This window comes from Tubulanus polymorphus, chromosome 10, assembly GCF_964204645.1.
Source record: "Tubulanus polymorphus chromosome 10, tnTubPoly1.2, whole genome shotgun sequence".
Taxonomy (NCBI): Eukaryota; Metazoa; Nemertea; class Palaeonemertea; order Tubulaniformes; family Tubulanidae; genus Tubulanus; species Tubulanus polymorphus.
The window spans coordinates 7,960,324-7,987,463 of NC_134034.1; the positions used below are offsets into that span (position 1 = coordinate 7,960,324).

The window sequence follows — 27,140 nt, forward strand, 5'->3', positions numbered from 1 at the left end:
GTCCCAACTTTCTGGCTGAAAATTTAAGTACAGCGGAGGCCTGGCGTTTCATCCCTTGTGATTTTATATAGTAAAGCGTGACGACCGTCTGATAATGATTCTTAACGACCGATTGTTTATCGAAACTTTATAGCGGATAAATAAACAATATAAACACAAGGTATTTCCGTGATATTTTGAATTTATTCACAGTTCATATTTAGCGCCATTCTCGCGAGATTATCAACAACTCGGAAAATCCAAGCCCATCGCCAAACCCCTGTGTATTGAAGGATATGCAATAAGTCTTCACTGAAAGGGGTTAAATGAAGAGAAGTGATTCCATGATTTGAAAGTTTAACAATATATTTCCATGCCTACATACCAAACTTCAGTTGGTAGGCATGGAGACATATTGTTAAACTTTCAAATCATGGAGTCTCTTTTCTCCCATGAACCCCTTTCAATGAAGACTTTTTGGATATCCTTCAATTCAGTTTTAAGTGGATTAAAATACGATGCTTGAGGTCAACTGCCTGTCCTTTCTGGTCCTACTAAGACCTTTATCAGGTATGTACTACCAAAACTGATTGAGCTAGGCCACCTGATGTGCTCTCAAGTCAGGTTGAAATAGACATTAGTACTTAGCCGTTGTTCCTGAAACAACGTCTAGGGCGAAAGTGCTCATATAAGGTTAATTTTCGTCCCTCATTTTGAGGGACGAGGCTTTAAGCGTCTATTTCACCCCTTTAAACACCATCAACTTACCTCAAACTGACTGTTCTGTAATCAGACGGAAGTTAACTATTGTTTGTGCATAAATTTGTAATCCTAAGAAGCTTTTGACGATCATAGTAGCTCAAAAATTTTGACTAGTCGCCTCAAAAAATAGTTGAAGTGAAGCAACATAACAAATATGGCGGCTTTTCGTGGTGCATGATGGGAGTGTAAATTACGGATTTGAACTTAAACTTGATTGACATTGATACCAATGCAGATATTATTTTTGTTTCAAATTTTTAAGGTTAAAATTGACCAAAATTTATGCGTTTTATTAACAAAAGGTAACATTTAGAGTAATTTTAGAGAGACATATTGAATTTTCACATTTTATTATTTAGTCCGTATTGGAAATCCCGATAGTGGCAATCAATTCAAATCAAATCAATAAATTCTCCGATTCGTGATTTAAATCATTAAATATTTTATTATAAAACACGTTTTCAAAGTCAACAAGGTAACTAATTTATTTATTTTAGTACAAAGGTTTGATTTGACACTAAAATCATTTGTTGCATTGCAATTAACAGGAGTTAACCGCTAGGCTATATGATACTTTAGCATCAGACGTTGTACGGAACCGTAACAACGACTGGTATTCAGACTAAGTCACAGTGACTACAGCACAGTGAAAAAAGGTGGCCCAAGTCCGTCATAAGTCGAAATTAGTGCCCAATGGTAAAGTAATATATATAGTTAGTCAGTAACCTGACTGTGGTTTAGTTTCACGATCGGATATTTTCACAAACCACAGTCAGGAATGGGAAGGTCATTTTTCAATGAAATTTTCGTGAGTCAAATTGACTCACGAGTAATTTGCCTGTCATTTCATTGTCTCTTAAGATATCTGTCTAATTTTGTTGTTGTAATCAACGCACAACAGATTCGCAGTTTGTTTGATCCCCATAAAACCTCACCTGACGATCTTAATCCATGTTCAAATCGGCCGTAAAGTGAGAGTAAATTTCTGTCGATTAGACGGCGGCCATTTTTAAAACGTGTGGAGGGTGCTGGCACCTGTGGACTGAGGACAGGACCACAACACAAACTAACGAAACGAAACAACGAAATTGAAAAAATTTAGAAATCAACACTTATTCACATTTTCTTCAACCAGAATTTATTTTTTCGTCATTTATTGTGGAAAACACGAAGATTTGAAATATAAGTTGGAAAACTATCAAAAATAAAAATTGTCGTTTCGTTTTGAGAGTTTTATATAAATCCTTGTAGGTCACCTAGTCAATCATGCCACATGTATGCAATACAGAGAAATGGCGAAATTTGTGGAGGAATTAATTAATTTCTCAAAAATAATGTTGATTAATCGCTCGAAACATACATAAAATTGGATTATTTCAAAAGGTACCTGTGTTAGTTTGTGATTTAGGCCTAAGCCATTAATTGTGGACTGAAGTGAATAGAAATTTTAGAGTATATTTTTGAAGTGTTACTTTTTTCAACCGTGTTTTGGCCCTTGTCATCCCTAACGTTGGTATAAGCTCATCCGATAATAAAAAGCTTACCACCAACGATTAGGTATCTAACTAATATATAGTAGGCCTATAAGAGAAGGAGAGAGATAGAGAGATGTAGGAGACAGGTAAACAGGCAGACAGTTGAGGGAGAGAGAGAGGGAGAGCTATGTGGCGAGACAGACACAGACAGGTAAACAGGCAGACAGTTGTGGAGGGAGGGAGAGAGGGAAGGCGACAGCCACAGACAGGTAAATAGGGTGTACAGGTAGACAGTTGACTGTATATCTGTATGTGATCAGATCAGTTATATTTAAGTTGACAAGGTAGACAGGTAGAATGATAGATATATCGCGGCCCCCACACCAACGGTTTTTATGGTTTAGGCGCTCTATAAAAGGTCGAGCGGGTCCCCGAAATGTGGTTGCGCGGAGGCCCCGGACCCCTGGAATGGCCGCGCGACAAACAGTCGGGTTCTGCAAACATGGGTCTATGGTCCATTTTTAAGTACCGTACACTTAGATAAGGCCCTACCCTTGAGAAGGTTCAGAGCCCTAAGGACTATTAAGGGTCGCCCGACAAGTTTTCAGGAGGTCGCTTTTCAGGTGTATTTTCGCGTATATTTGACACTCACTTTGGCGGTCTGGGCAGGACCCGTCCAGACCCACCGGACACCCGCGCGCAGGGTTTTAATGGCTTTACACTTACTATAGGGTCGCTTCTAAATACCCGACAAGTTTCAGAATCCTAGGCCCTCACTAAAGGGTCCTCCGAACCCCGAAAGTTTGTTGCGCGACAAAGTTTCTCGCTCCACAACCAAGGGTCTAGGGCCCTTTTTAAGCTTTGTACACCAGACTAGACCCTCCCCAAGAAATTTCAGAGCCCTAGGGCCACTATTAAGGTCGCACGAGAAGTAGGCGTAAGAAGTGGGTCACTTTTCAGGTCTCGACTTAAGTGCATTTTCGCGTATATTAGATGCTCATTTTCACGGTCTGGGCAAGGCCCGCCCAGACCTAACAGGCCCCCCGGTGTTATGCCACACTGAACGCCCAGAGCTTTAATGGTGCTACACGTACTATAGGACCCCTTCTAAATACACGAGAAGTTTCAGAGCCTTAGGCCCTCTCTAAAGGGTCCTCCGATCCCCCTCGAAAAGTGGTATGGCCGCGTGGTAATTATTCTCGCTAGCCTCCGCGACCAAGGGTCTAGGGCCCTTTTTTCTACGATGTAATACATTTTTGGTTCGAAGAATGAGAACCTAAGCTATCGTCAAGTTGCAGTCATGAAGTCACGAGACAGGATCGGAAGATTTTTTTTTCAGGTTGAGTGATACGCCTCAATGAAATAGGTCCACATACGTAATTCGCTTGTCTTAAGAATATCATAATTATCATGATAGATATATTCAAATACTCTGAATAATATCATTTTCTAAAATCATGCATAATGAATGCCGATTTAGCGGGTGGTTAAAACAAATCATTACATCTACTCGCGCATAAATACACCATCAATGCTGAGCGCCAGTACTCGTACGTACAGCCATACACACGTTGATGCCGACACCGGGTTCCACTTCAAAAGAACAAAATATTAGAAATATTTGTGATCCGATTTACACCAAATAAACCTTTAAAGTAAGGTATTTAGCATCGGATATTGTGCCAAAAATTCTAGATTGATACACAACATAATTTTTCAAGTAAGCGCATTTTTAGTGTAAACCAATTATGTTGATTGACAGGCAGGCTCAGCTGCGCGCCTCACTTTATCGATATCGTCAGATGTAAACAATAACATTACCACGTGCGCAATGCAAATGGATAACAAATTGAATTTTTTTTAACAAACTTCTCTAATGGAATATCAATTTCTTTTCATAATTTGCCTTTCTTTTATGTGATTTATAATTTGTACATCAGACTTTGCTTCTTCAAACCCCAGGACTTTGAAGTCCTCTTGTTCGACATTATAATTAACTACTGTTTTTAAATCGCGACTTCTGAACTTTTTCGTATAGGCCTATTTCACGCTCATTTTTTCGATTTGGACAGAGGGCGCTGCTGTCCACTGGAACACCGTGTTTAGGGTTTCAATAGTTCAATCTCGAATCTATAAGGCCCCGTCTATAAACCCAAGGAGTTTCAGAGCTCCAGATATACTGTTAAGGGTCGGGCGGACCCCTGAAAATGGTTCCAAAGAGGTCTGGACTTTTCACGGATTCTTGACTTGGTCAATTTCGCTAAAATCGGTTATCCTTAAACTAAGTCTACCACAGTTTTGACCATCTCAATACATTCCCCTGAGATGAAAACAACCTCTCAAGGGTTCTGGGCACTTCGCCCCGGATAAGGGGGTCACTAGGGGGCGGGTTAGTCGATTTTGGGACCTAGGCCAAGACTTTGGGCTTGCAATGTGGCTCTGTTTCAAGGACTAAACAAGTTCTGATACTTGGAAAGGATAGAGGAAGACTCGCCCCATAAAAGTGCCTAATAACACTTGCAACGTCATTAATGATAATCTTAATAATCATGTTTTAAACTTGGTACTAGAGGCCACACAATGGTACTAGAGGCTATAGGTACCAAAGGCCACAGCTAAAGGCCATTGGTACCTTTGAGTGTTGGCCTGTGGTGCCCATGATGGCTTTTAGTACCAGTCGGATGGCCTCTGGTACCTCGAGTACATTACCCTAACCCTAACCCAGGTCCCATTATATGAAATGGGATCTCGGGACCAATAGCTTATATTTATATTAGTTAATTCCGTAAATTTTGGGATTCGAATCCGAAATATTTTTGTTTCATTATTAACAATGAACAAGTATTGTGACTATACGGTAGACACATGCAATTTGTGTTTTATATTCCGTACACTCTGGGATTCGAACAAAATATATTTATATTTGTTAATTCCGTAAATTGATAATTCCGATCTCATATGGGATTTGAACCGAATTTCATTATTAACAATGAAAAAGTATTGTGACTAAACGACAGGTAGACACATGCTATTTATGTGTTTACTGTAAAACTATTGTCAGCCTGTCTACCATTCGGTAAAGAGGATGACCGAATTACCGCCATAAACATGCGCCAGCTGCACTATTTCGACTTATATCGGACTTGGGCCAAAAAGGGCATCAACTTTGAAAAGGGCGAGCGAGTTTGAGTTAGAGTGCCATTCATCGACATGCCACTAAATTTGCCTTCACATTCAATTTGCTTGTGCTCTTTTAGATTTTTGGCGAAATTTGCCCTTTTTTATTAAATTTATAGAGCAACAATAATATCTCTTTTAGAATAGTGCCTTTTGAGTAAGAAAAAATTGCCTTAGATTGCATTCTATGATTTTGGGCAATTTATTTCATTCACATTTGCTTTAGGCCTAATGTCTATTTCAACTTGACTAGAGAGCATTCCGGGTGGCCTAGCTCGGCTCATTTTTGGTAGTACATACCAAGCCCGTTGCGAGCAGTAAAATAGTGTAGCGGCCATTGGACCAGATAGATGCCTTTTAATAAGAAAAGCTAAATTATAATCTAACTTTTTGTTTGCATATCACATGTAGGCCTAGCCTAATATTCTTCATATAGGTATGATATGATATGTACAAGTGCGCACCATAGAAGAATTTTTAGTTCATTTTGGGAATAATCCTGTCATGTGGCAAATTCAATCTGATTGAATTTTTACACTATAAACTCTTCAGAGTCTGATTACCTTTAGTTATCCAGGGGCGTAGCCACCTAAAATTCAATGGTGCGACAGTCCGGAGCGCCAAAGGCGCGGGCGGTGTCTAGAAGGGGGGTTTGGAACATTAAAACACCTGAGATGCGTTCAGATGGCTATTAGAGCTCATATTTGGTTAATTTTTCTGTAGATAATATAATGCCTCTAAGGTTATCTTTGGTCTAGGGACGCATCCAGATGTTTCACCATCCCAGAGTGGTTTCTGAGTCCTGCTGAACTGGAAGGGCAACTATATCATAGCACAAAACGGTGGACCTGGGGGCATTCCCCCAGAAAATTTTGATTTTTCAAGGCTCTGAGATGCAATCATTAAGCATATTTGGGGCATAAAGTCTATCCCCCTTGAAGTTAAATATTATCGTTTAAATTCATTTAGACCATTTTCTATACTACTTCCAGAATACTTGCCCGGAATAAAACATTCATGTTAGTACAAGAGCCTGTCAAAATCATGAACTAGAAAAATAGAAGTGCAAACATGATTACCCCTCAATACAAGTGGTAGGCTAGATCTGCCCTTGACCATTCATTGATGAATAGTAAACTTATGTTAGCTTATTGTACATCAATACCGGTACTCTCTCGATTTTCTCGGTTATCATGTCTCGGCACTTGAGCAGAATTTTTTTGGTCAAATCCCTTATTATGGTCCATTTTTCATGAACAAAAAACACGAAATCTACCTTCAGAAATTATCTTGATTGGCCAAAAAAGTGTAGAGGCCATGGCCGGAATCAAGGGACTGGGTATGTACGTGGGATACCCTTGTATAAAGTGGCTGGGATTGAGGGGCTGACTGGTGCATGGATTACCCAAGTATACACAGTGGCTGAGATCGAGGGGCTGTGCGTGGATTACCCTTATACAAAGTGGCTGGTATCGAGGGGGCTGGGTATGTGCGTGGATTACCCTTAAACAAAGTGGCTGGGATCGAGGGGCTGGGTGTGCGTGGATTACCATTATATAAAGTGGTTAGGATTGAGGGACAGGGTTTTTCGAATCCCGCTTTATGCTTATATTTTCTCTAACTCGATTATCCACACTTTCCTTGATGCGTGGCGTCAATGAGCCAATCAGAACGCGCCATTGGCAAAATGGCATTAACAGGAATTACGCGCATTGGCAAAATATCACCTGCCTAAAATTAACTCTACTTTGATTAGAGGCTTAGCTTCTGCTACTAACCTACTGTTGAAGTGTTTGACAAATTCTTCTCACCTGGTTGTCTCTGCATGGCGCCAAACTGTCTGAGATCCTTTCCTCATAGTAGCCTAAGTGACAATGTCAATCATTCTCATACAGACACTCGCGATCACCTAAGTAATGTCTCCATTTATTGGACATTTCTCTTAATCTTTTGAACCATTTGCACCATTTGGTTGACCAACCAGTGAAACTGCTTCTTAATAAATAAACCATTGTTTTGATATCCATTTTAAAATGTATAGAAGCCACAGGGGCGGATTCAAGGGGAGCAGGGGAGCACTCCCCTCACAATTTCAAGGCACCCCTAAAAAAACCTTTTCAAAATTTCAAAATACTTTTTTAAGTTTATTTTTAGCTCCGCTGTGACAAGGTCAGCGGAGCTAATGGGTTAGGGGGTGAAAAACGTCGTTCGTCCGTCCGTCCATCCGTTGGTTCGTTCATGCGTCTGTCAACTTTTCCTTCAAATCGCTACTAGTCCTACAGTTATAATCGGATCAATTCCAAATTTGGTATGAATGTTCTATGGACCAAGGCCTATAAAGTTACAGAGCCATTTTTTTGATTCGTCCCCCATGTGCATTTTAAAATCGAAGTAGGGGCCTATACACACTGTATTGCAAGAAGACCCATAGACATTGAGTAATGGAGGAATTTTTGTCATAACTTCTGTCATATTTGTCATAACTTCTGTGTCCGGTCCTACCTCAGAAAAATTGTTTTGGTCCCATGAGATCTGAGGTAAGCGAGTTCTACATGAAATTACATTTATTAGGACTATAGACCAAAACAGTTATTTCAAATATATAATAGACACTGGATTAACAGAGTATCGTTTTTACGCTACCATCAACTCTGATGCCCCTGTGATAGAATTTAATTCAAAATGGCGGCACTGATAGATTGTTTGTCGGGTCGCTCTACAAACTCGGACCATTTTTAGTATAATTTGGAAGCTATGAAAAACTTCATTACAAGTGGTATAAAGATCAGAGATCGTCAAATTAAAGCGTGCAAAGTTGACGAATTGATTGATATAACGAACATAACTATTAAAGACGCACCGGTTGAGCTTTCGGATATGTTCATTATTAATCAGCTACAAAAGTATGGCAACGTAGTAACCGGTTCACTGCGAAGAGGCAAAATTAAAGACACGGAAATTTTAACGGATCTATCTATGCGAAACTGTCAAACGTAAAAAAACATTATACCCGTGGAGACTAAGTTTGGAAGATTTGAAGTAAGACTTTTTTGCGACAATAACAAAACACAGTGCAAACATTGCGGTGACACTGATCACCCATATTTCAGACGTTTACTGAAAACTAGAAAACTTTGTTTCAAGTGTTAATCAGCTGATCATATGGCTAATGATTGTCTGTATGGCATAATTTGTTACCATTGTCGTGAAGATGGTAAAAAAAAATCTGAATGCCGAAAAATTCGAAAAATTCAATAACGATTGAATTACGATATAGACGAAAATAGTATCAGTGATCACCAGTCAGACACAATTCAAAACTCAGCGCAAGTTGAATTTACAACAACGCCTCTTGTTGACAATCCGACCGTGGATTACCTGATCATAGGAGACTCTAACTGCAGGCGCCTTATATTCACTGACCTGCCCAGTATTATTCATGTTGACAGTTTGCCAGGCGCAACCGCTCATGGTATTGATCAACAATTACTCAAGCTTAACCCGAAATTAGACAGTAGCCTTGTAAAACGTGTTATTTGTCATTTAGGAACAAATGACATTTTTTTAAACAAGGACGATAATGATCAAACTATTCTCGACTTATCCAAAGCTACAAATACACTACTTACTAGATTTCCAAATTCTGAAATTCATGTATCCAGTATCCTCCCCCGTAGAGGACGGAGCAAGACAATAATGGCACTTAATGAATCTGCCACGGCCATCAATAACTATTTAAAAAAACTGTGTAATAGCGACGAAAGACTATTTTATATCGACAATGATGAAAAGTTCCGCCCTAACCAAGCTGGTGTTACACGAGCCCTCTTCGATTCCATGGATAAGAGTGGAGTTCATTTAGGAATAGACGGAGCCAAAGAACTGACAGCCACATTTCTGAATGCATTTGCTTTACTGTCGGGTAGAAACAAGAAAAGATCTCATAGTCAGACGTCACCTGCTATCATCAGTCCCAGTTGTAGCCAACTGACTAAAAAGGACAGGATTATTTCTGGTGACTCACCTGTTACTGCAGTTTGAGGTCTATTCTTATCTATCAGTCTATGACTAACAATCCATCTAATAATTGTCAGTATTTTGATGAAAATAACTTTGAATTCGATAAAAGTCAATTTTCAATTTGCACTTTTAATATCCGAAGATGCAACAAAAATTTTGATTCTTTCACTGACTACATCAATTGTATAAAATCCGATTTTTCTATCATAGGACTTACTGAGACTTGGAGTAATGATAATGCCCATAACAATAATCTTTATAAACTACCTGGCTACAATAGTATTTTTAAAAGCCGCTCGAATGATGTAAAGGGTGGTGGCGTTGCCCTTTATTTCAAAGATGATTACCAATCTATAATACGCCCAGATCTTGCTGGTAAGAATGAGGTATTTGAATCTCTCTTTTTTGAAATTATTTGTAAGAGTAAAAAGAATAAGATTATTGGTATTATATACAGACCTCCGGGGCTAAATCTACTTTTTTAGTTGAATTTAATTTACTATTAGACAAGCTAAATAGGGAAAGAAAAGATTGTTATTTGATTGGTGATTTTAACATTGATTTACTTCAATCAGAAGTTCATAAACCTACTGAATCATTTCTAGATAATCTGATAGCTTCATCCTTTTACCCACTTATTGATAAACCAACCAGGGTGACCAATAATTCATCCAGTCTAATTGACAATATTTTTTGTAATAATGTTGAAAATGTATTTAACTCGGGCATATTATGTACAGATATTTCTGATCATTTTCCAATTTTCACAATGTTTGATCAACGTATACGTGTCTGCAATAATTGTACTTACTCAACTAGAAACTTTAGTGATCATAATATTGATAGATTCTATAGGAGCCTAATAGCGTGTGATTGGTCGGCTATTTATAATGAAAATGACCCACAAAGGTCTTATACTGTATTTATTTCTAAATTTACTCATTTATATGATACATGCTTTCCATTTATCAAACGCATGAACGCAAAAACCAATAAGTCTTAACCCTGGTTAACTACGGGCTTGTTAAACTCTATTAAATATAAAAATCACTTATATAGGAAAACACTTTATAATTCAGATATTGCTTTTAAATCCCGTTATTTAGAATATAAGCGATTATTATCACGTTTATTAAAAACTGTTGAAAAAGGTTACTATGATACTCAGTTATTTGGTGTAAAGAATGATATGAAAGCTACGTGGAAAATCTTAACGACAGTTATTGGAAGTAACTCCGTCAAAGAACAACAATTAGCTTCCTTTAAGCTAAACAACGTAACTGTCAGTGGTAGTTTAAACATTGCAAATGAGTTTAATACTTTTTTTGTTAACATCGGACATCGTTTAGAAAATATGATCCCCGAGTCTGAAAAACATTTCAGTTTTTAGCTCGGCTGTGACCGAAGGTCAGCGGAGCTGATGGGTTAGGGGGTTCGTCGTCGTCCGTCCGTCCGTCCGTCCGTCCGTCCGTCCGGTGTTCGGTGTCCGGCGTCAACTTTTTCTTTATATCCCTACTAGTCCTACAGTTCTGATGGGATCTTGATGAAACTTGGTATGAATGATCTATGGGGGAGTGCCTACAAAAGTACAGAGCCATAATTTTGATTTTGCATAAATTATGCAAATTAGGGCTATTTTTAGATTTTCACTAAAATCGCTACTCCTCCATCGATTTTCAGCGGATTTCAATCAAACTTAGTATGAATGATCTATGGGGGAGTGCCTACAAAAGTACAGAGCCATATTTTTGATTTTGCATAAATTATGCAAATTAGGGCTATTTTTAGATTTTCACTTAAATCGCTACTTCTACTTCAGTTTTCAGTAGATATCAACCAAACTTGGTACGAATGATGTATGGGGGAGTGCCTACAAAAGTATAGAGCCATACTTTTGATTTTGCATAAATTATGCAAATTAGGGCTATTTTTAGATTTTCACTTAAATTGCTACTTCTACTCCAGTTTTCAGTAGATTTCAACCAAACTTCATATGAATGATCTATTGGGGAGTGCCTACAAAAGTATAGAGCCATATTTTTGATTTTGCATAAATTATGCAAATTAGGCCTTTTTTAGATTTTCCTTTCAATCGCTACTCCTCCAATTTTCAGCGGATTTCAAACTTAGTATGAATGTTTTTATAGGGGATTGTCTAAACCAGTATAGAGCCATATTCTAGATTATGCATAAATCTTGCAAATTAGGGATAATTTTTTTAGATTTTCACTTAAATCGCTACACCTTCTTCAGTTTTTATCAAATTTGAATTAAACTTTTTATGAATGATCTATGGGATGATGCCTACATAAGTATAGAGGATGTTTTGCAAATTAGTTCTATTTATAGATTTATCTTGTTAAATGACTGCTTCTTTGGTTTTCAAACCGAACTTGGTATAAATGAACAATGGATGGGAGAGCCATATACTATAGCCTACTTCATTTGCAATAGTTTTTCAATTTCTAAAACTTTTGTGCTATAATATCGGTATAATTAAATTCAAATGCCTTTTATCGTAAGTAAGGATACAAGATGGACTGCAAGTTGGACCATTCAGCATTGCCATTATTTGAAGTAAGTTTCTGAAGTTGTCCTGAGAGCGTATTAAGCCTACACTAGTTTTATTCTTCCTCCAGGGGGCGCCCCTGGGGGTGGAGTTTCTATTTCTTCAAATTGCTATTAGTCCTACAGTTTTAATCAGATCAAGTCGAAATTTGGTATGAATGTTCTATGGACCAATACCTACTAAGTACAGAGCCCTTTTTGGATTTGGCCAAAAGCGGGCACCCCTAGGTATGCAGGTTCCATTTCTTCAAATCACACAGCGGAGCTATATAAGCCGATAGGCTCCTTGTTATTTAAATCGTCCTAATAATGAGAACTTCTTTTTCTTCCCAACAAACTCGCTAGAAATTGATGAAATAGTACATAAATTCTCTGGAAATAAAGGTATTGGCATTGACGGGATCTCTATGAAAATAGTTAAAAGAATTATTGATGTTATTAAATATCCACTTACTCATATATTCAACAATAGCCTTCATTCTGGAGTGGTCCCTGCTGAACTCAAAATTGCTCGGGTGTGCCCTCTGTATAAAAAAGGTGAATGCGATTCCTTTGACAATTATCGACCCTTATCTGTTTTACCATGTTTTTCTAAGATACTAGAAAAACTCGTTCATAAACGTTTAGTCGCTTTTTGTGATAAATTTGAAATTATTGATCATAACCAATTTGGATTTAGGAAAAATTACTCAACATCAATGGCATTAACTCGTATATCTGATGAAATAGCAGCCAATATTGACGAAAGAAAAACAACGATTGGAATATTTTTGGATTTGTCTAAAGCTTTCGACACAGTAAATAACCATATTCTTTTGCATAAACTTAATCATTAGGGTATTAAAGGCACAGCGCTTAATTGGTTTCAAAATTACTTAGAAGGTCGCAAACAAATAGTCCAGATTAAAGATACCAATTCTACCGCTTTAGATATTGATTTTGGAGTACCACAGGGCTCCATTTTAGGTCCATTACTATTTATACTATATATAAACGACTGTACTCGTGCATCTGATATCCTAAAGTTAATTTTATTTGCTGATGATACGAATGCTTTCTATAGTAATCATCTCGTTGACCGCCTGATAAAAACGATCAATACTGAACTTTCGAAACTAGTTGTTTGGTTTTGTGCCAACAAGTTATCAATTAATATTAGTAAAACTTACTATATTATATTTAGTAAAACTTTTGTTGGTAATACAAAGATTTATATCGATGATCGTGAAATTGAACGTGTCCACACTACCAATTTTTTGGGGGTTTTAATAGATGAAAAACTGTCATGGGATGATCACATAAAATCTGTATGTAAAAAAGTGTCACGTTGTGTTGGCGTTCTTCATCGTGTTAAACAGATGTTGTCTTCCAATTCTTTACGTACCTTGTATTTATCCTTAATAGACCCATATCTTCAATATTGTAACATTGTTTGGGGAAGAACTTCTGATTATAAACTGCATCCATTAACAATTCTACAAAAACGTGCTGTCCGTTTGGTCAGCAAATCCCATTATTTAGACCACACTGATCCAATTATTGCTCGGTTAAATATTCTTAAAATTAAGAATATTAACAAACTCCAACAAGCTATTTTTGTACATAAATTCGTCAATTCAAAATTGCCTAGGACCTTTCACAACTATTGGAACTTCAATTATCAAATTCATAGTAAACCTACGCGTAATAGATTTAGAATTAGATTGCCTTATTTTAGAACTGTAACTAGAAAATCTTCTGTCAAAATATCCGGTCCCCTATTATGAAATACTCTATCTGAATCAATTCAAACTATTCAAAGCGAACCTGCCTTTAAGTGTACCTACATTAAATCATTATTCAACACTTTGTAAATTTTCATTCTATACAAACCTATGTTAATGTGTAATATGTAAAACTTTTTTTTTCTTTTCGCCTGTTAATTACTTGTGTGCATGATGTGTGAGTGTGATGAATGTGGTGTGGATGCTTCTGGGTGATACGGCTTAGATAGACTGTTTCAGTCTCTCCGTGTAGCCCCATTATCCTGTTACATTTTTCTTTGTCTAATCATACTTATTATAACGTTCAATAATGTAACATCATAATGAAAATAAATTTCAATTTCAATAGCAGCATTCCAAAAACTCCTTATTTTCCCAAGATGAAAAGTGAAAAGATCAGCCTTTTTTTAAACTTTAAAGCATTTTGTTTCCTGTGACTGTGTTGTTTCAAACTGATTTGAAAAAAATTTTAAATGGTAGGCATGAAAACATATTGTTGAAATTGATTTCGTCCATAATGGAGTCTCTTTAAATCTCTGATTCAAATGAGTTGAGTAGATTACTTCTTATGCTTCTTAATCTAGGATGTTATGACAGTTTTTGGTTTACCTTTGTCAGCAGTATGAGGTTGGCATTGAGCCAATTCATGTAAAATCGCTGTACGTTTTTTTTATGTGAGCATTTTTTTCATTGGTTCTCGGGTTAAGCGACGTATAATCGATGCGATTGAAGACATGACGAACCTCCGTCGATGACATGGTCAACTTTGTTTAAATTCGACGAAAAACTGTTTTTGGCGGGAAAATTCTTAGCTCTTGCGTATAAAATTGCAATGACCTCGATTGGGAGGCGTCGTCTCTACGAGCGAATGTGATTGGCTGTTTTTGGGATATACGGGGAATTCCGGCGCTACTAAAATAATTATGGGAAAGCCATTGATGGCGAACGTTTCATTGGACTAGGTGCCTTATATGTGCGAATTTCAAGTGCTCATTGCTGGTGAGAATATAATCATTTCACATATCGCCATAGGTATTGTTTTATTTTAATACCTGGTGAATGTGTTGATTGAGATTGAAGTGAAGCGGAAGTTCACTTTACGTCAAGGCCTCCACGTGCGCATAAGTAATAACATTAGATTGTTGCGCACACAAACACACGCTCATACAGACTAACTTCTATATGGTAACTTCTATATGGTGATGCTGTAGCGCTGCTTGGCACGTGCATGTTTGGTATGATAACAGGCTGAATAATTGTCGTAGCAGATGAGCGCTGTGTTTTCTGTTTGATAGAATTTGTAATAAATTCCAATTTCTTGTGACCTGAAAATACTAAGCAGCAAACTATAGGTATAGGCCGAGGTCTGAATATTGTAGTGGTAAATTCCAGGATTTAAAACGATCTAATACTACGCCCCGGTTTTAGCTTCCGCGGCCATACATTTGAAAAGGTTTCGTTTCCAAGACTCAATATCCAGCCACCCTCTGTGACATCATATGAATTTTATTTGAATATTTTTTCATATTGTGAAAAATATTTCTTTGAAAATATAAAATAGTTTCCAATGCCTCGCCTATCTGTACCCTACAAAATTTTGGACGTAGACCATAAACAAATGTTTATCTTTGGTCTAATTTGACTACAAAATAATAAGATACAATATAAACTTCTAGAACTTTGAAGTCACGAATTGAAAAGATTTATCAAGCAATGCCCTTACTCCAAACAACCTCTAGCTTTCAAGGTAAACCGCACATTGCCCATGGGCAATTTATTAGTATTTAAAAGCCCTTTTGTTATTCCCTTCTTGATTCATTATTAGGTTTATCCCAGTGAACGGCTCATCTGGTATTCATTAAAGGGCAAAATGCTATGAAAATTGTACTCTCCGCGATTTCTTAACCAGAAGAAGGTAACTAACGACCTGATATCTGTCTGCTCGAAAAAAATATCTCTAATAAGCGGTGAATTAGTCATTTGTTTAACCTTCACTGTGCGTATAGTTCACATAGCAGTGCTGTTTATGATGTTATGTAGGCCTATGACAATCAAAGACAGGCACTTTAGCGCCCTATGCATTAGCCTAGATGTAAAATCGATGATATAAACATTGGGTGTTCACTGTATTCACAGACTAACGGATTTTCTCACCCTGGTAGAGCAGGCTGGCATTCACTTTGATTTTAAGCAAAATCGTGCGCCAGCTCTTTTGCCTCAGCGCTCTGCAAATAACATGCATAGCTATAATTGGGTATAGGTCCAGGGATGAAACCTATCAACAATTAGCTTTCTGGCTCATCGGACATCTTAAATTTTTAATACACTCTCAAACCTGCCAACCTATCTGGTTTTTTCATATGGGTGTGACATTGGCTTTCGTGTGCGGCATTATGGTAACTCTCTATTTAGTAAAGTCTTGAATAGAATTCTGAGCCACAATAAAGTATTTGACTCAATAGTGGGCCTACAGCAGTGGAATGCCATTGCTGCTATTCATCTTATCAACAGTTTTTATCAACAGCATTGTGTTCATTATTTTGTCATAGTTTTGTCTTTCAACACCTCTTTTCTGAGTTCACTCAAGGATTTCAGTACTGTGTACTCACACAAGGATTTCAGTACAGTACTAAGCGTTCATACTTGGAAATTTTTCGAGGCCTATTTGGGGCTTATTCAGTCCTGTACTGATACGCGGCTTAAGCGCGGAATGTGATTCGGCGCCGAAAACCCGATCTTGGTACGAAACTTAGCTGGCCGCATATTTTCTGTAGTGAACGCAGACTCGGCCCTCCTCTCTGTCTGCACACCGGGTGACTGACTACTATACGAGCATCTTCATAGTGAGTGCCAAATTGCAGACTATTTTGATGAATTCGGCACCAGCGAAGTATGGTACGTCAAAAGTGCCGAATCTAGTGTGAACGCGGCTTATTCTATTATTTTACACAGCACTGAGCACTCAATAATTTGTAATTGCTGTGAATAGTCTACACACAGTAAGCTAGGCCCTATGTCACGTTGAATTTGTATGGGGTGGTAGCCGGGAACTAGTCAGGTAGAACGATCTAAAATAATAACACAAGTATATGGGCACAATATGATTTCTGGATGACGAACTGCTTTATTTTGCGACCAAGTCGAGAATCTTTCATAAAATACAATATCATAATACTATTAAATCGTACACCTTAAACGTAGTTATACGTGTTGCATCAGCGCAACAACATTACAACTATTAATCGTATCTTCATATCATAATATCATTAAATCATACATCTACATACTATTTACAAATCCAGTACGTAACTTTAGGCCTTGAGGTGAGAAAATACAAAATATCTGACTTACCTAAAATAATAACACAAGTAGGCCTATAAGGCACAAGATGATTTCTGGATGACGAATTGCTTTATTTGCCGACCAAGTCGAGAATGACCAGTAGGACTGAAACGGTTTATGTCCCCTGGTCATTCCAGACTTGGACCCATCCAGAAATCCCTTGTCCTGATTGATACATGTCAAGTCCTAGCAAAAGTCAGGGGTTAGAAGGTCCACATAGAAACGCGCTAATTAAAAATTCCCGTGAAAACAGAGAGGTGGCAGTCAGTTTGCCAACTCAGCAACAGGTGTCAAATTATTGTCAAAACAGTGACAAACACTATCAATTTGGATGCTCAGTCAAGCAAAGGCACACTGTCTCCAGTTTATGACAAGAACGAACAAGAATATTTTATATGTTTAAATCATAAATGCGTGAAGATACATGAAAAAGATGATAATTTTGAAATTAATAATAATCGTATAATATTATTTGAAATTAATAATAATCGTATAACATTACTTGAAATTAATACTAATCGTATAGTAACAATAATTGATATCTGGGACCAACTACGCTATACTACTACAGCAGGAAATCCCTCTGTACTAGGGATCAATAGAGACGCTTGCTGTATTGTAACACCACAAGATGGCCTGACACGCGCATAGTTTAATTTAATTCTAGTATAACAGAATCTTGAAATTATATTATTAGTATGATATCTTTGTTAATAAATTGTAAAGAGGTTATTAGATTTAGAATTAAAAAGTTCGCTATCTATTGAAGAGTTTATTCAGCATCTTCAATTGTTAGTTTTAATTCGGTAACACATTTTGAATTGACAAAATTGCTTAAGAATTATACTTTTCACATAAATACAGATGTAAAATTATTATATTTATTTTTAGAAATTTAGTATTATTATGCATTAACATTGATAATTATTTAGTTCCAATACGATAGCATTGATTCTTACAATGTTTTAGTCATTTATTTGGTTAGAAATTCTTTTGTTGACCAGAACTGGTAGCTTTTTTCGGGTCGCATTACTCATGAAAAAATACTAACTCAAAAATTTGTACTGTCATCATCGTACATGGCACTTTGAACCGATGAAATCAGGCTGATCCAATGATAACTGGGACCTATCTAATGAGAATTTCTTTCTTGTTTTTTCATTCCAACAGTCTTCCTCAGGCGAAGTATCACCGTCCAGTACGCCAGCACAAAATGCACCAAAATTTGGTACATTGATTCCAAACAGAATATTTGTGGGAGGAATTGCTGCTAATGTGAGTAGTCAACATAAGAATTCTGGTTGAATTGGACCATCAAATTTGTATTGAAATTTCAGCGAAATGTATCATCATTATTTTCAGACGAATGAGACTGAACTAAAAAACTTTTTTGCTTCCTATGGAAAAGTGAAAGATTCAAAGATTATATCAGACAGAGCTGGTGTATCAAAAGGGTAAGGTTTTAATGACTTTGATTCTTGAAGGTGGGGTTAGAGTTAAGTATCAACGACCAGTAACAAATGTTGACATGATTTCCATCCATGCTCTGTGCCTAAACTGGTAGTTCGTAATGGCCCTTCACCTACTAGGCCTACTGTATTTTGCAATTAACTATCAATGTTGGTGTTTCATATTAGGCCCTGTTACTATTATTGCGCATACTCGACCTTAATGGCCATAGCCATGAGTGAACCAAAACTGAGGATAGTGCTCCGGAATTAAAGAAACGTAAAAACAATGTCAAGTCTAAGGACTTCTTCCGTTGGTAACTGCCTTTATATTTGGTAGAAAAGATGATGGTCCCAACTACTGGTCTGCTAGTTTGAATCCTGAATTTCCCCCTAACAATAGCACTTCCTTTCCGGTCCTGCCTTAGCCTATATTGACCCAGTTCCATAGAACGTGAGTAAGAGTTAAAGTTAGAGTTAGTTCATTTTCAATGAGTTAACTCAGAGTTAAATCTTAATTCGGAACTGTGGAACTTGACCCATCGTGTTAAGTTTTTGGGATGGGTGCTCAATTCTGTATTTTGAAATTGTCCAAGATGACCTGTGGATATTTGCAAGTGTTATCTGGGTATCGCATTATTAAAACAAATGAGTTGTAAAGCCTGTTTTTTGACATTGTCGTATTATGGCAAAGTCTTTCTGATGGGTGGGGAACTGCCCAGAAACCACCGCACAAAATGCTGTGTATCAATACTCGTCTTTTGTCCCGTACACTTTCGATGTGTGATTAGTGCCATTTAAAGCTTTACCAAAAAAGGGAATTCGATGAGAAGAGAATTCTCTAAAGCGCTCCAGTTATGTAATCAATTAACAATGAATGTTTGGTATATTTTTCGTGAAAATCTGTTCCATCCAGAAAATAGTTAACTGTAGTTCCCTAGACTCAGCTCTCTGTACCTTACTTGGACAGTGTGTGTGTCAATAATAGATTTTTATACAATGTGACTCAATTACTTTTATGTCGCACTGTGAATGGTTTTTCCGGGCATAATTTGGCACGGGTCAAAAAGTCTTGATGATGGCGATATAGACCTATGAAAAAATGTAAACCTCAATCATTTAACACCCACCAGATATCCCTAGGCTAATAAAGAGGTGTATTCATATTTTAGTTACGGATTTATTACATTTGAGACACCTGAAGATGCAGAAAAAATTATAGAAAAAGAGGTAAAGTTTGATTGAACCATTTTAATCGATACTATTGAATCAAAGATTGGTCACTTTTTACTTTCATGTTTTTGATCATAAATTAATTTCCTTGAGTTAGAAAGGTTTGAATAGTTCTAAGTAATGTACACTTTGCGAAATATTATGTACCTACTAACTTCGGTGAAATCGATTGTAGTTCGTATTAATGCTAAATTCAAAATGTCTTGTCTTCTTTCTTCCAGGCAAATAATCTTGTATTCAAAGATAGAAAATTGAACATTGGGAAAGCCATTCGGAAACAGGTCTGTTTTTTTCTCATGATTATCTAAGACAGGGCTGTGATACGCTTCAGTGATTAGTCAAGCTACAATAAAGATCCATGATACAAGCTTAACTAGGATCATCTACTAGCCAGATTTAGTAAAGCACATGATTTTGGGGTCTGGGACCTTAGTGGTTTGTCGACATAAAAATCTGAAGTGGGTGTGTCCCTATCAGAGGTTTTTTCATTGTTAAACAATTGGGGGCCATTTTAGTCTCATCAGTCATTGTTGTTCTTAACCTTGTCTTCGGAGCAACGTTCAGTAACACATGTGTACCGGACTTCCAGCATTGAGGAAGTCATAAACTGCTGTTTCTTTTCTCAATGGTTCTGCCGTCCGTTTTCCATCCAAAGAAAATGGTGTTAGGGTTCCCCAATAGAACTAGGTTCATACAAAGGAACCTTGTGAACGAAGTTCTCGGGTACAACGATTCATCAGATAACAAATAGAATTTCGTCCCAAGTTAGTAAATTCAATTAATTTCACAAGGATATAACAAACTGTCGTTATAACGAACAGATTTTCTGGTACCGGGAATTTCGCTAACAAGGGTCCACTGTCATGGTTTGAAATGGCATTATTTTTGGTGATATCTGGAAAAAAACAAATGAATAACAATGTTCATGCTAAATAATCATTCAAATTATGACAATGATACCCATACCTGAAATGAATACATGGAAAAAAATGCAATGGGAATGATTACTTTTACAGGATGTACACTTTTTTCTGGGGATTGGGGAGGGCTATCAAGAAACAATAACAATGATACAGTCTAAAAAAGGAAGGTTATTCTAAGAAATGAAACAAAACTATTAGGCATGCACTCTATGCAACGTTTGATGCATAGGCTATTGTTAATGATCGGTTGATCTACCTATTATGCATCAGTAAGGGTTTTGCATTCACAAAAATCGTTCTATATTTGATTTAATTAATCAGCAATATGGCCTAATCAATGGTATGAATTCATGCATGAAAAACCGCAGTCAGTCGAGATGACCCTTATAGTTGTACGTCGTTCATACTTAATTTTTTAGGTGATAGTGCCAAAATTGTTGTAATAAATGGGTTTTCGTATTATATCCAAATCTTGATTCGTATAAACATCTTTGCTCGGACATGCTGGTGAACATCGGACAGACAAATTTGGTCTTCAAAAGAATCAAATGAGGTTTAGCAATATGATTATAGTCGGCGAAATCGTTCAGCAGAAAAATGAAATTCATTTTTTGAAAATCGTACGATAAGACAAATTGACCTTAAGGCTGTGGTCCTCCAAAACAACATTGTCGTTAAACATTTGCCGGCAGATGTAAAACATTAACCACTTGGATATATACCACAGTATAATCTACAATGCTTCAAAGCCCATGAGCCTCTTGTCTTTGCTAGTGATGTCTAATACGCCATACAAATAAGTTTTGAACTGCATCGATAGGGGATGACCCCAAAAGAAAAATATTTTCTAACCCATCCCCTTCAAAGTATCCGGCAATAATTTTCTTTGGGTATGTGCAAGGATTTTGGTCTGTATGAACACAATAAACCCCTGACCAGAAATATCAATTGCTTAGAAGATATATTACTGGTGTTGGATGCTGACTGGAAAATAGTTCAGCCTTCACCTGTAGTTTGTACTGATGTTAGAGCTTTGCATGTTTGACCTGTTGTAACCTGCTAAGCAGATGCATGTAATCTTAAAAGTTGAAGTTGCATTATCCACTCTGGCAAGTAGGAAATGCAGTGCGCAATACTATTATGTAATTTGTTAAGTGATGCTGCTGAGTAACTGAGGTATACACATTCCCAGTACTACACATAAGTATGTACCTGGTAGGCCTTTATATATATGTATATGTGTATATATATACCAGGTAGCTGATGCGTGGGGTATACATGCAGTATACCTCTTGCTGCTTCTCCTTGAGAATGAAATCTTTGCAGCTGCACTTTTGCTATGTGAGAAGACACCTTTGGGAAAATGAGTACTATGTGGAATATTAAAAGCCCTGGAAGCTCACATCGCTCTGAACCTTAATCGAACTCTTAGTTGGTTCCGCTGCACTTTTTATGGCCCCCTTGGAGCAAAGACCGAGCGGGCTATTGCATTCACTTAAATATTGTCCATCATCCGGCTGTAGATGAGACTAAGTAATTTTTGGGAGTTATCAAGAAGCTTCGATGGATTGTGATATCTTAATACTTGGTTTATGAATGTATCTACCCCAGGCCTATCTGTAGCCGAAAAGCTCGCTGATTATTTATCAGTTCTCTGACTGTGGGCCACTTTCGGCGCAGCAATTTTTACACAACTTAAGGCCCATCAGAAGAAGAAAAATTTGGTTGATTGGACTTAAGATTGCCATCCTGTGACCTTTTTTATGGTCTTAATTCCGAGGCCTGGCATTTTTGTTTGTTTGTTTTTTTTGGCTTTACGTCACTTGGATCTTGGTTTCCCATGACTAACCCTACTGGATTATTCATTTAACCTCGCGACGGGACTGCCTTTTTTAAGTGTTGTCTGCACACTGTAAGCAGTCAGCAGGACTGGAGCCCACTTGTCACTCAGCACTAATAGTGGATGCAACAGCATCACGTCTTATCTTACTGAGCTACCAAGGCTGCTCAACTTTGTCGCATTTCATTATGGCTCCGGAGACCTGTTCAGAAATAAATAACTTGCTCACATTCTGTGCATTCTGGTACTCGTCTTTTGTAGCTCAGTTGATTGTGCAATTAGTGCCATTTAAAACTTAACAAATCAAAGATGAAAAGAGTATTCTGGATATGTTCGAGTTAACTAACATTTTAAGTTAGTAGTAGGTATTTTTTCTCGAAGATTTATTCCATCCGAAAGATTCTATTATTTGCACACACTGTTACTATTGTTTAAGTTCAAATTAAGAAGCGAAGCCCTGAAATGGATATGGACGAATGGCAGACATTTTTGTTCTGGTTTCTTTGTCATTAGTAAAGTACGTGAATCATACTTATTCGCTGTACTTAAAATAATTATAGAGTTATTTTGCAACAACTCGCAGGTTAAATTCTGATATTAGCAAAGCGCACACGGCAAAGAAAAAAAAGTTTTTTCCTTGTGAAAAATCTATTTGATGTTTACTAAAATAGATCGAAAGTCGTAGTCGAAAAAAGTAGCACCAACATTTCTCATTTTCATGGTAAATTCAAATTGAAACTCATTCACGTTAAAGATTAGAGTAGCTGAAGATGACTATAATAATCTGTCAATTAATCCCTACAATATGGAGTCACTAGATTTTAGATGGTCCACAAAGTTATTCTATCCCATTTTTGCTTGTTAGTTATGTGGTAGATGAGAGGGGGTTAGGCAATCGCGTAGTGATATGTCCGCATTGACATTGGCAGAAACGAGTGAAGGATGGCCTCAGGATAGAAAAAATAAATATGTACCCCGGTATATGAATATCATTTTGGTTTGAATATCATTGTTATTTGTCCTATCAAAATCAATGCGATTAAATCCCAGCGGCAGATATCATATTGACAGTTTATCTCAGATTTGACCAGTCAAAAAGTATAGAACCAATCCAGAGTATATTGTTATAAATTTCTATGCCTATAATTTTCTATGCTTATTTCAGTACTAACTGGGACCTAAATCGCCCCCCCCCCCCCCCCCCTAACCAAATAGATTGTCCCTTTCCACTTTTTCTTTTGATTTGCCATGATATTGTCGTGCGTGAAAACTGCCCCTTGAAAAATAAATTGCCGTGGTAAAAAAAATGTTCGTTTTGTATTTTTTTTTCAATGATTTTATGCCAGAACTCCTGCTCATAGCAATTTTATGGCTTTTTGGAGTTTACAAAAAAGTTTTACATATGTATTTTCATTTTTTTTAGCTCACTGTGACCGAAGGTCAGCAGAGCTGATGGGTTAGGGGGTGAGTCGTTCGTTCGTTCGTTCGTTCGTTCGTTCGTTCGTTCGTTCGTTCGTTCGTTCGTTCGTTCGTTCGTTCGTTCGTTCGTTCGTCTGTCAACTTTTTCTTCAAATTGCTACTAGTCCTACACTTATAATCAATTCCAAATTTGGTATGAATGTTCTATGGACCACAGCCTACGAGGTACTGAGCCATTTTTTGGATTCGTCCACCAGGGGGTGCCCCTTGGGGTGGAGTTTACATATCTTCAAATTGTAATTAGTCCTTCATTAATGAAGAAACTTAATGTTTGTTGGCAAACTATTATTTTAGAATGTCGTTCCTGTGTCAATATATCGTTGAAGCTTTTACTTCCATGCCATGTTCCTAATACCTATCGCAATGAAGAGCTCTTTACATTTTAAATGTTTTTTTAATGATTCAATGCTTTTGATATATATTTGTCTGAAACAGTAATGCACAAGTTAAATATCATCATTTTACTTCAAACACAGGTTTCCTTTCGACCTTCATTAGAGCACTTAATCACTGTTTGTATACTTAAAGTTTCACCATTTGTTTATGAATTTTTGTTCCCCAAGTTTAAATCCTGCCATTTATTACTAAGTTCAGTTGAGATCAAAGGCTAGCAATAGCTCTGAATAATTGTAAACATAGGTTCATTGCCAAATCCATCATCATGATTTTAACTTAATTCTTATCTTTGCAGCCTGCATTCGCTAGACCAGGTGAGATATGCTATATTTTTTCAGTCACAGCAAAAAATAGCCTACATTTTTTTCGGGCGTACAAGTCGACCCAGTGTATAAAGCTAAGCTCAGGTCGACGTATGACCCATTCATCTCGTCGTAAATATCTGCAATATTTTCATCCGGGAACTATTTTGACCTGAGTGTGCTCATGACCCGATCATCTCGTCGTAAGGATCTGCGATATTTTCATCGGGAAATGTTCAACCTAAGTGTGCTTTCGACCATGACGAATTGATTGCAGACCCGTTAGAACGAGTTCTATTTCTACTACCCGATCAAATGGTTGTAGCCAAACAGCAATGAGATGGTCACATGATTGATAGAGGAAGACTACTTAGTGTTGTCGACCTGAGCGCTCTTACGATGATGCGACAAATCGATTGGCAACCAGTGGCCACGTGTTAAAAACCCCTGTTCTTACGATGAGATGATCGGATTATAAGTCAACCTGAGCTCAGCTCAAGTCGTTGTCAAATTTTCAGTGTAAAAATTGTGCTGATGCTGTAGTTGGTGTATCAGTCAAGTCGCTTCTCCATGTGTTTACAATAAGTCACTTCGAAAAGAGTGCTAGGCCATTTGTTTTAATGATAAATTGGATTACGATTCGATTGACTTCAAATGACCTGTAAATTTGGCCCGGAACAACTGTTCACATGGGTGCCAATTAGGCCCGAGCCTGTTTGGCCAGAAAACCAGGCCCGCGCCAAATTTTAGCACAAGACAAATGATTGCTTGTGAATTGCAATTGGTACCGGAAATGACCTACATCGCTTTGTTTAAGCATCGTTTAGTATCGAATGAGTGGTTTTCGTGTTGCACGCTCTAATTAGGCATGGGCAAAATTTGGCCTGGACCAAATCGTCTCTGTGTGATGGTGGCTATAGAAGTTGAGAGTCCTAACCACTTGCAATTAATCATTGGTATTTATTGTTTCTAACATAAAATTACTGGATAAGTGATCATAGTTTTATCCACGTGTTGAAAATATTGTGTATACATTGAATGCCATGCACCTGTATTGGCTAGTATTTTACTGCCTTGATTATCGGCACGCTGCCACAGCAGTGTGGCTTATATGAATACTGTACAATGAATACACATGGCTTTCTTTGCTTTTGATTTGAAACATTTCCAAACTAAGAAACTATTTTATCAACATCCTAAATTCTAATTGATTTATAATGATATTGATATTTGAGTGTAGCCTAACATAAGTTAATATTCCATTTCATCATGACGACCTTGAACTCTAAACATTGTAAGTTTTAAACGATATTGAAAGCGTAGCTAGTGTATTACGTAAATCGACCTATTAGAAATGATTTTTGGTCTCAAACCTTGACTTCCACACTAGGAAATGCGGTAAAGTTTTTGGCATTAGAGCATTGATATTTAGGACTATAGCTCATTTTTCAATTATGGTTGATTTCAGAAGCGTCTTTTTCACCGGTGTTATTCACAAATGGAATTCAATATTCATATCATAATGGCTTAGCAATATTCCAAGGACAAGATGGCAGCCAGTTTCCAGTTGCTCAACCCACTGTAAGTATGGTGATTGAGACATTTATAAGTTTTATTAGGACATATCCTAATAATTCTTTGCAAGTCAGCCGTTGATGTTTGGATCTGGAATATCGATGTGCTGCCTAATATTGAGTTTTTCTTCAAAATGATTGAAGTATCGTGCTAATGGAGGGCAGCACTGACAAAGATTTTGACATAAATTCAAAGACCCCTGATGTCCTTAGACCCCAAGTAAATACTTGAGGTCTAGGGACATCATAGGAACGATGTCGCGTTGAAAAAATGGACCGGACACCCTGCTATTATGTAAACACTGCTCAATGAGTCCAAGCTGTAAAAATTATGCATCGCCAGGCCTAATGCACTTTTGTTCTATTTCAGCCTCAGTATCCAGCTGTGATGGTTCCACAGCCTATGTATGTAACTCAACCTCAATATTCAACTTATCAGACACAAGCGGTAAGTATTCTTTCTTCGAACTGAGAAAGTTTCGGCGAACCCCGTTATGGGCCTGTAAAAGGAATCAAGTTTTGAACAAACAACCTTATCAAACAACCTAACTTGTCTTCACCCTGAGTTTTCTATGTCTCCATCGTCCAAAAAGTACCTTTTTAGTTGGAAAATTGTTACCTATTTTTGTTCACCAGAGAATACTGAAAAAATTTGATACATTACAGAAAAAGTTGATAATTTTTATGGCAAATTGCATTGTTCTCTCTCAAATCTCTCAGAATCATACTTATCAACTCTAATTGTACAGTTCTTGATAGGTTTTGATGAAAATAGACAATTTTTGGTCATTAATTATGGCCGCCATGTTGAACTATTTGTTAGTGCTATACAGCCTATAATTCTATACATTGATTTTCA

At 37.2% G+C, this 27,140-nt stretch overlaps 1 protein-coding gene across 1 annotated transcript in view; it reads left to right on the forward strand.

Annotated features, from left to right (window-relative positions):
• Window positions 1-2,085: 2,085 nt before the first annotated feature.
• LOC141911550 (uncharacterized) overlaps window positions 2,086-27,140 on the forward strand; it is a gene marked incomplete at its 5' end in the record, with an annotated part of 62,009 nt that continues 36,954 nt past the window's right edge. The window contains 8 exons of the mRNA XM_074802539.1: window positions 2,086-2,124; window positions 18,257-18,361; window positions 18,449-18,540; window positions 19,707-19,764; window positions 19,989-20,052; window positions 24,000-24,029; window positions 26,179-26,288; window positions 26,652-26,729. Coding sequence (XP_074658640.1) covers window positions 2,086-2,124; window positions 18,257-18,361; window positions 18,449-18,540; window positions 19,707-19,764; window positions 19,989-20,052; window positions 24,000-24,029; window positions 26,179-26,288; window positions 26,652-26,729 — 576 coding nt within the window. The remainder of the gene's footprint in view (window positions 2,125-18,256; window positions 18,362-18,448; window positions 18,541-19,706; window positions 19,765-19,988; window positions 20,053-23,999; window positions 24,030-26,178; window positions 26,289-26,651; window positions 26,730-27,140) is intronic.